We start from the raw sequence: 10,276 nt of genomic DNA on the forward strand, positions 1-10,276 counted from the left end.
TGTACTCATATTAGATGCTCATGTATTCAGTGACACCAGATTTTTAGAGTGTTGTATCGGATTTTGCTAGATTTTGGTATTGTATTATACGTTACGTTTTTAAATTGAAAGGAAATCATGGGTTATTGATGTTATCGGTTTGCCTAGTACTGAGATAGGAGCCATCACGGCAGGTTAGGATTTTGGGTCATGATTTCATGCCATCTAGGTGTTGGTGTTGTGCTGATCCTAAGGAGGAAACACTAGTACACTTATTCTTCACATCAAAGGCTGCTTTAACAGTGTGGAAATACTTCTTAACGAGGGCAGGAATTGCAATGGAGGGTCTGTCTTTACACCAAGCCATTACCAAGTGTTGGACTGCTCAATTGCTTCCCAGAATCAAACCAATAATGCAGGCTCTACCTTCATGTGTTGTGTGGGAACTGTGGAAGAGAAGGAACAATCTGAAATATGGGGAGGCAGTGTCAGTTATCAGAGTTATTTACCAAGTATCAACAACTATCCAAGCATTAGTGCAAGTAAGAAAACCAGGTCTCTGTGTGCCACACAAGTGGCGGGATCTATTGAATATGCTGCAGAATTATACTCCAAAATTCAATTTTGAGAAAGTAATATTGGAATTCCCATTAGAAGGATGGATCAAAGTCAATACTGATGGAGCATACAGAGGCAACCCAGGAAGAAGCTCGATTGGTTTTTGCTTAAGGGATGATGATGGTGATTTGAAATATGCAACATAAAGAGAAATCAGAGAGGGATCAAATAATGAAGCAGAGGCTATGGCAATTCTGGAGGCTTTGAGACTATGCAAAGCAATAAATTATACACATATATGACTGCAAACTGATTCGATGTTGTTAAAGAACATTATTGAGGAATCATGGAAACCACCCTGGGGTATTGTTGATCAAATAGATGAAATCTTGAGAATGAAGGAGGAATGTAACATTAGAGTGTCACACATATTTAGAGAGTGGAATAAGTTGGCAGATCACCTAGCAAACTATGCTCTTGATGTTGGAGATAATGAGTGTTATGATTTCTGGGATCTAGACTCACATGGTAGGAGGATAGTGAATGAAGACAAGATGCAATGCCCATACTTAAGAATAAGAGTTGTATTGAATTAGGAGGTGAAGAGGAAATGAGAGAAAGTGGTGAATCTGGTGCTAACACAGTATATTGCCATGCTCAAATCTGTATGGAGGAGAGCATGGTGATGCCTTTTTTCGCTAACTTTGTTTTCTCTGTTGCAGGAAAAATTATTATATCTATGCCCTATTCTTCAAGGAACTCCCAGCTGGTGGTATTAGCACCTAGTACTCAATCCACTGGGAGCCAAATATGAGAAGAATTGGGGTGTTACAGACTGAAATCCAACCTCAAGTTAACACTCCAATGATACAAAAAGGGAGTTGTACAACAATCCGCACTGATAGCATACTGAAAAAACACGCAAAATTAATTGATATATGATGCACTCAACTTTGGTGCACATTTGGAAGTCTTTACGTGTGTATGGACATTGATGGCTTGATGATCAAAATCACAATTATTTCGAATGGACCAACTGAATATACAGGAAACCAAGCAAAGTTCAAGAAGGAACACATTAGTTATGAGAAAAATCACTGAGTAATCTCCCTTGATCAAATCCTTAAATAGGAGATCATGGAGATGAGGTTTTTTATCTAACATTATTTTCTTTCTTGCAGGGATCGTTACTGTAGCTATGCCTTATTCAGTGAGGAACCTTCAACTGGTGGTATTAGTACTTTGTACTCATTTCATTGACGGGGAATCATGGATGAGCACAAACATAGCAGCAAAAATGGGAAGGAATGATACTGATGGCCAGCAGATTCACAGGAAAAACTACTCAAACTGCTGGATTTGGCATAGAGTTTTGGGTAAAATGGTTACGTTGAGGTGCATAATCTCAATCCAGTACTCTTATTTAATATCCAAAAGGTTAAACAATGTAAAGAGTTGACATGTTAACACAAGGATTGCACACGAATCTCGACACAAAAGCCACATGCTGGTGCAGTGCTAGACATGACAATCCACAAGGCAATTTTGGCAAGATGTTTTGAAAACAACAGATCCAAACTGGGTGTTTACTCAATGCGACATAATTATAGGACAACTCAGGAGGATTTTGAAGCAAAAAAATAGCAACACACGGAAAGAGATCATGCGAAAAAGAAGTGAAGGCCTCACACTTTCAAACAAGCATCATGCCTGAAATTTGGACGCGAAAATGGACAGTCATCAGTAGCATCTACTGCTGGGTAGTGCTGGAAAAAGATGATGGCCACAGTTTGAGACAACATATTGCAACACTAATGGAATGCAGATTCTATCACATAAGGGATCTGTTAGCAGTAGATATGGAATACACAAGTGCTGAGAATTACATCACGATGGGTCATAATGCCAAACAAGTGCGCGTGAATAAAGAAAATGGATACGTTTGTAATATTCTAGTATCTTTACATATTTTATGCTTTATATTCTATTTCTATACTAGATCACAATGTAATATCTATTTTGGGTATCATAAGCCCAAAATTGTTAATACGATCTATGTATTTGTCAAATTTTATCTATTTCATCATGTAAGATCTCTTAATATTCTTTGTTGTTTTTTTGGATTTGTATTTATAAAAAACCAGCCCTAGGCACTTGCCTAGTGTATTGTCAAAAAAAGAAATACATAACTGCCACGTTTGTATGACCCTCCTACTGCTTAAGTACTGTTAGTCACATTCTTTATTTTTGCTTGCAAGTTTCATGTATGAACATGTATAGAGTATTATCTTTCTAATGACCTTCACTTTTCTTTTTGAACATGTACATTTGTTTGGGCCTACTAAGTTCTTAAGGAACTCAAGCCCAAATATAACATTGCTATATCTCGGAAGGTCCAGAGTCAGTTGTTGCCTGTCCCTATATTGTTGGGCCTGCCTCTTTGAGGCCCAAACACCAGAGTCCAATCTTCTCCTTTTAACTCCTTTATTATTTACTACCTCATTGCCTTAGCCTTACTGCCTTGTTGCATTTTGTTGTGTTCTTGTTGTTGTTTTATCTCACATGTATACACCAATTATATATTAGATTGAATACTTTACTTTATATCTTAAGTCATATAATAACTTCGGCAATCCCTAAAGAACCTAGGATTAAAAGAAGTATAAGTAAGTAACTAATCCTATATTCGCTGATCATAAGTTATTTATATTATTAAGCTGCTATGTTTTGATAACTTTTCTTAAATGTTTTGAAGCCCAAAAGCTTAGCAAGAGACGACAACTCCTCTTTAAAAAAAAAAACCAGAATTGAATCGCATGTTTGACCTTCAAAAAGGAAATCAACTCATTTCGAAAAAACAGATGCTGCCACCCTAAATAAAGATTTTCAAACGGTTCCTTCAAATATTTAAAAGCCAAATTATATCTTAGGCTTACTTTCATAACATCTTCATCGCATTAGAGTAATATGAACTTCCATGCTTTAGGAACAAAGTATTTTAACTTAGTTTTTCTTTTCACATATTTTTTAAAATACGAACATCATATATACTTTTTAAGCTTTTTCAAGCATATATACACTAACATCATTTTCTAAGACTCTTATATAAATCCATCCCCTTTAAGCTACACACTGCATTCGTAAGTATTATGTCCTAATACATAGCAAGCCGTACTCTTTTAAAAACTAGTTAAGCATTGTATAAATAATTAGTCCTAAATCTAGTCTAAGTCCTATGGAGCTACCTCATGTAGATTTTAAGGGGTGCCTATCACCTTCCCCTTAGAAGAACAAGAACCCTTATCCATAATCTCACCGGTTAGCAGACTAATAAAGAATATGACTTTAGTAATTAGATAGGTGTGACGCCCCAACCTCGGGGAGCGCAACCGGTGCTCAACCGAGATAACCCGGCCGAGCAAGCCTGTACAATAGCTTTTACCTGAACTCACTCATGAATAAAGAGAAGATCTATTTCATTAATTAGACCAGAAGAAGATCATGTGATCAACACCAATTTATTGACATTAGTTACATCATTTATAAATCTCAAAATACATGCCCTTTCATAGTTTGAAGTGGAACAAGTGGTACAAATACAATATTACTAGATTGACTTTCCCAACACCAACGTACAACCTACACTATATCTACGGAGCTTCTAATAGATACAAAAGAGTACTATGATAGTGACAGCAACAAGGCCACGACTATACCTCAAAACATAATACACAAGAAACAAAAGATACATGACCCAAAATGAAGTGGGGCTCACCAAGTCAGCTGGGAAGAGGGTATACCGCTATCACTGAGCAAAGCCGCATGCTGTGGAACCACCTGCATCCATTAAATATGTTGCGCCCCCGATAAAAGGGACGTTAGTACATATGGAATAGTACTAGTATGAGTGAATAAATACCCTCTCAATAGAACGAATAATAAAACAAGGAAGAACAATCATAGAATCAATGGAAGCCTCAAACCATACCAAGACACCAAGTTGGGAGCAAGATAAGATTTCAAGTAAATTATATATTTTAAGTTAGGAGATCTTTAGTACCGATATACCACCATGGCTTTAGCACGGAGTCCGATCACTACCCGATCTGCTAGGCCGTCTCACCCAACGACAATAACCACAATCACAATCACTATAAAAATCTCAATCATTATCTCAATCACAATCTCAAGAACAATCACCACTATGTGTGCGGCATGACGTCCGATTTCGACCCGACTGGCTAGGTCGTCTCAACACAATACTGTGTGGATCGAGATCACCCTTTTCTAGCAATCATCTCATCATATTTAAGGAAAATAATATCACATCAATCTCATCCCAAAAAAAGGGAATAATCACAATACACAACTACACCGACACGTATAGTTTCAGGGTTAGGTCATTTCAACCTACCCCTCCTCGGTGACTAACGATAATCCCAATTGTTTATTGTAAAATGGACATTCGGTTAATTTCATAGTCTTTTACTCATCTTTTTATTTTATTGGCACTAGTGGCCATAATTGTAATATCATTTTTGGCACAGTTGCCGTATTTCATATGTCATGATCGCACCTTTCACTTGCAAACATCATCATGTATTGTCAATAACAAAGCATCTCTAATCACGACTTTTAGTATACGTATGAGCAAATAAGAGTCTTAGGCACCTTGGGTTTTCTTCCACAATATGGCATAATAAATAGCATTTGAGACATAATTGAATTCATAATATTTCGACACATGGTAACATATGAATACAATCTCGAAGGATAACACAATATGATAAGAGCATTCAGTATACATTTTGAACATATAACTTTCGACATAGAGTTTATTCGGAATGGTCATGTTTATAAGAAACAACTCAGAACATGAGACATAAGATCGTGAGCCTATCATAACTACAACTTACGAGGACATCATGGATTTGATTCTATAAGAGGAGTTTAGCCAACATACCTCGCTTTGAGCTTTCTTAAATTACTACAATATTCTAGAAATCTTAGCAACTTCGATATATTTGGAAATATAACAAAATTGAATACAAATTAGGAAGGTATTAATGGTTTCAGCTCATTTGAGCATTTTAACAAATATTAGGTGGACATTATGACCTCAAGGTCCTCCTATGGTGGATTCCTTCATCCCATAACCCAAAGTCTACCCATTTGAGCGCAACAACCTTCCTACAAACCTTAATAGTACATGCATTCATAAATAACACTCTCACACCCAAGAATCACACTCCTCATTAACCATTTTCTACCCTAAACTCGAAATTGAAACTAGGATATGGAACATACCTCATTAATGAAGACCTTGTGAGTTTTCCTTGTGAATTCTCCAAGTCTTGAGCAATGATTGATGAACATATAGCTTAGAAATCCCCCTATCACTCTAGAGAACTTTCCTCTCTCTAGAATATCAGTTAGGACCCGTCTAAATAAACCACAATTTTTTTTTTTGTAAAAATGGGATCGGGTGAAATTTTTCAAAATTTAAACTCTACGAAGTCGGGTCTCCGATCGCAGACCCGACTGCAAAACAGGTATGCAGCCCGCAAAGGGGACCGCATAAAGGGTCCCAAAAACTGGGCAGGGCTGGACAAGTCTGTGATGGATCTGCGGTCGCATATCAGTTTTGCGGTCGCATAATGGACCGCAGAACCTCCTTATGAAGTTTTCTCATGCTGGATCTACGATAGATTGTGCGGCCCGTGAAATGGTTATGCGGTCGCATAATGGGCCGCATAATGGTCAACAAAATTAACTCAAGTTATGCTTCACTCTGCGGCTGATCTGCGGCTTACGAGGTGGTTCTGCAGTCGCATAGTAGACCGCAGAAACACCATGGTTGGCAAAATGACCCCATTAACTCACCGAAGTACTGTACAATCCACAAAGTTCATACCCCTCAATCACATTACTCTACCTCGGAACTAGAAAACCCCGAGTTTTAGGTGAAGTTTTACGGGGCCTTACAATAGGTATCCTAGTATACCTTTAAATATTAGGTGGCGACTCTCTTTCATCAACAACAGAGAAATCACAAGTTGAATCTTGTTTTGAATTGTGCAGAATAGGTCGCAACAACATGGTGGCTTAGCTAGGAATTCATACTTAGGTTCTGACCTTAGCAGACTTAGACTGAATTTGGCACTAAGATTTGTTTGTACATTTCTTTAACTATATTAAATTTGCAATTACGTGTTTACATTCCTTACTGGTTCCTTATGCTTTCTTATTATCATGCATGTTATTTTTACACCCTTATCCATTATCACTTTATATTTAATGTCATTACATATCTTCCTATCGACTCTTGGTCGTACACTATCACATACGATGGCACGCGATGGTTGTATTTTACACTCTTCTGAACCTTCTTTTCAAAACTCTTTAGTTTTAGAGAATGTCTTTGTCAGGTCAACTGACATAACTTCTCGCAGTCTTCAGTTTAATTCAAAAGTAGGAAACACTCTACTCTAGTAAACATAGGTCATATTGCATAAATATTAGGTGACTCTGTCATGGAATCAACACATAATTAGGAAAGCCACACTAATGTCAACGGGTCATGCACCCAATGACATGACTTCTGTGGAAATACGAACAAACCTGACGAGACACCAAAAGATCCGAAGAAAACACTTACCAAAACCTTTCTTTACCAATACTAGAAATGGAAATCAAGCAAAACATCCCTGAAATCAATATGGTGATGGGAGCACCACACAAGCTGAAGCAGTGGTGGAAGAATATTTGCCGAGAGCACATAGATGAAATTAAGACATCGTGAAAGTTATGAGTGCTACTCGAGAGAATTGCAGTGTGATCAAGCATCGTGGGAGAGTCTCACGCCCATCACTTTCTCATAAGTACTATTAGGATTGTTTGTTTTCCCATAGAGAAGAGGTTGGATCAATATCTAATTGTTACCCGTGATCTTGCAACATTCCGTGACAGCCTCCAAGGTACTCTGGTACCGATGGTGTTAGCTAAGATCCTAAGGGCTATGTCTGCAGGTGCCTGAGGGTATGATTTATTTAAGAGCTATAACATGTTGCTTCACATCTTGGCCATAGAACATTTCTTCCAGCGAGAGGTCACCATTGACTACTTTGTAGGCGTCAGCAACATGATCCACATCCACAATGAGAGAATGAGACATTGGGTCTCCCCACATGGAGGTGAAGAGTGGAGAGAAATGCTGACCAATCTAGTGGAGAATGGGTCAATTTGAAGTTGTCATGGTTAGGCGGGAGGGAAATCTTAAGACTCCTCAAAAATACTTCATTGAGCTAATAGGATTAGAAGGCATCCAACCATACTCACCCCTGTGGGTTATCAGACAGTTCGGGATGATTCGGGATGTGCCTCTATGGACGAGGACAACGCTATATGAGGATGAGTACAATGGACAAATTCCAATACCGAGGATAAGAAGGCTCCAAGAAGAGTGGAATGATCTGGTCACAATGCCGATGGGTCAAAACTCATGGTATCAACGAGAAAGATGAGCTAACCCAACCAAGCAGAGAGCATATAGCCTAGCTGGAGGATGCAAGGATGCTTTGCAAATCTACCATGAGATTATGCGATATTACCTTGTCACTACCTCGATGCACCGTCAAGTGGTCCAACTATCCATTGATCACATGCTGCCACATAATGAAGATGATGACCGAGTATTGGAGTGCATCCAGATAGAATCTGGGACAAAGTCGGGGGAAGAACCAGGAGAAAAATTTGAGTTCAACAATGATGAAGAGGAGTTTGAAGAAGATCCGGAGGAAGAACCAGAATAAGAAGAGGAGATGGGAATGATTCCGGAGATGGTTACTAGAAGTTGGTTGATTTCCCCTTCTTTTCCCACCTTGTATCTTTATCCCTAATTTTCTTATTTTTCCCTAAGGGTAAGTTGTTCAAGCCTATGCAGTTCTGTGAATGTCAGAAACAATGATGTAACCTCTGTTCCCACCTATCTCAATCTAAACATTATCAATAAAAACAAAACTTGCTTCGGATCTAAAAACATAAAGAACTTTTGGTCATAAGGGATTCTGAACATCAAGACCTTGAAACTAAAGAGTACCCGAAGAATGCTACTAATAGTCAGAAGTGAGCACTCCTGAGGCTAACGAAACACTTTTTCCTTAACAGGGAATTCTTGTACATGAGGACCCCCAAAATTTGGTTTGTTGAGATGTGTAGATGCCGCCGAGGTGACTAGATTATTGGAAGAAATACATGTAGGAACGTGCGGATCCCACATGAGCGGGTTCACATTAGCCAAGAAAATCTTCAGATCTGGATACTTTTGGATGGCTATGGAAAGTGATAGTATCCAATATGTACAAAAGTGTCACCAGTGCCAAATTCACGGGGATTTCATCCGGGTTCCACCAAACGAGTTCAATGTGATGGCTATGCCTTGGTTGTTCACTGCTTGGGACATAGACGTGATTGGACCTTTAGAGACCGGTGCGTCAAATAGGAACCGCTTCATCTTGGTAGCCATTGACTACTTCACCAAATAGGTCGAAGCATCTACCTACAAGTTCGTCACAAAGAAGGCTGTGGCATATTTTGTTCGAAACAACATTGTGTGCTGATTTGGGATACCTGAGTCAATCATCACTGACAATGCCCCTAACCTCAATAGAGACCTTATGAGGGAAATCTGCGAGAGGTTTAGAATCGTCCACCACAATTCCACAGCCTACAAATGGAAAATAATGGGGCAGTCGAGGCAGCCAAGAAGAATATCAAGATAATTCTGTGGAACATAGTGGACAATCACAGATAATGGCACGAGAAACTATCCTTCACCATACATGGTTATCGAACCACCATGAGAACGTCCACTTGGGCAATGTCGTACATGTTAGTATATGGCACTGAAGCTGTGATACCCGCGGAGGTTGAGATACCATATTTAAGAGTCATCCAAGAGGCCATGTTGGATGATGCAGAGTGGATATGGGTCAGACAGGAGCAACCCATGCTCATCTATGAGAAGAGAATGGATGCAGTCAACCATGGTCAACTATATTAGAATAGGATGGCCAGCGCATTTAACAAAATGGTGAGGCCTTGCCAGTTCACAGTGGGGCAATTGGTCATGAAGAAAATCTTTCCACACCAGGAAGAAGCCAAAGGGAAATTCACACCAAATTGGCAAGGTCCTTACGTGGTTCACCGAGTGTTATCGGGAGGAGTTCTAATCTTGGAAGAAATGAATGCAAGAGTCAACACGAAGCCCATCAACTCAGACATAACCAAGAGATGCTAAGTTTGAAAGTAAATAGAGTTAGGTTTTGCTGTAACCGAACTATGTTCCACCTGACTTCCCATAGAGGGATACGTAGGCAACCCACATAGGGTTCGATTTCTCTTCCTCCTTTCTTTTGATATAAAAAATCCAAATATCACTTTGTATGTTGCTCTAGAACTATGCTGACTTGATTTCCTCAAGAAGGAATAGGTAGGCAATCCTCATTGGATTCAGTCGTCTTTTATAATTGAACTACATTCTGGCCTAATTCCTTTTGGATAGGTAGGTAGTCTGAGTCAGACTTGGCCATTTTATTCTTAATCTCCTCATTTTGTATCTGTTGTAATTGAACTATATCTTGACCTGATTCCATTTGGATACGTAGGCTACCTAAGTCAGGCTCGATCATATTTATCATATTTTTATCATCCACGAACTACGTTCAGCCTTGATTCTATT

General features: G+C 38.9%; 1 protein-coding gene across 1 annotated transcript; it reads left to right on the forward strand.

The window, feature by feature from the left end:
• The first annotated feature begins 197 nt into the window (after positions 1-197).
• LOC138896088 (uncharacterized) lies at positions 198-743 on the forward strand. The gene has a single exon (XM_070180866.1). It carries the CDS (start codon positions 198-200, stop codon positions 741-743), a length of 546 nt encoding a protein of 181 aa, XP_070036967.1.
• The last annotated feature ends 9,533 nt before the right edge of the window (positions 744-10,276 follow it).

This window comes from Nicotiana tomentosiformis, chromosome 7, assembly GCF_000390325.3.
Source record: "Nicotiana tomentosiformis chromosome 7, ASM39032v3, whole genome shotgun sequence".
NCBI classification, from domain to species: Eukaryota; Viridiplantae; Streptophyta; class Magnoliopsida; order Solanales; family Solanaceae; genus Nicotiana; species Nicotiana tomentosiformis.

What these genes read in the sequence shown, in the direction of transcription:
- LOC138896088 (XM_070180866.1), top strand. Translation starts at nt 198, where the DNA reads ATGCCATCTAGGTGTTGGTGTTGTGCTGATCCTAAGGAGGAAACACTA.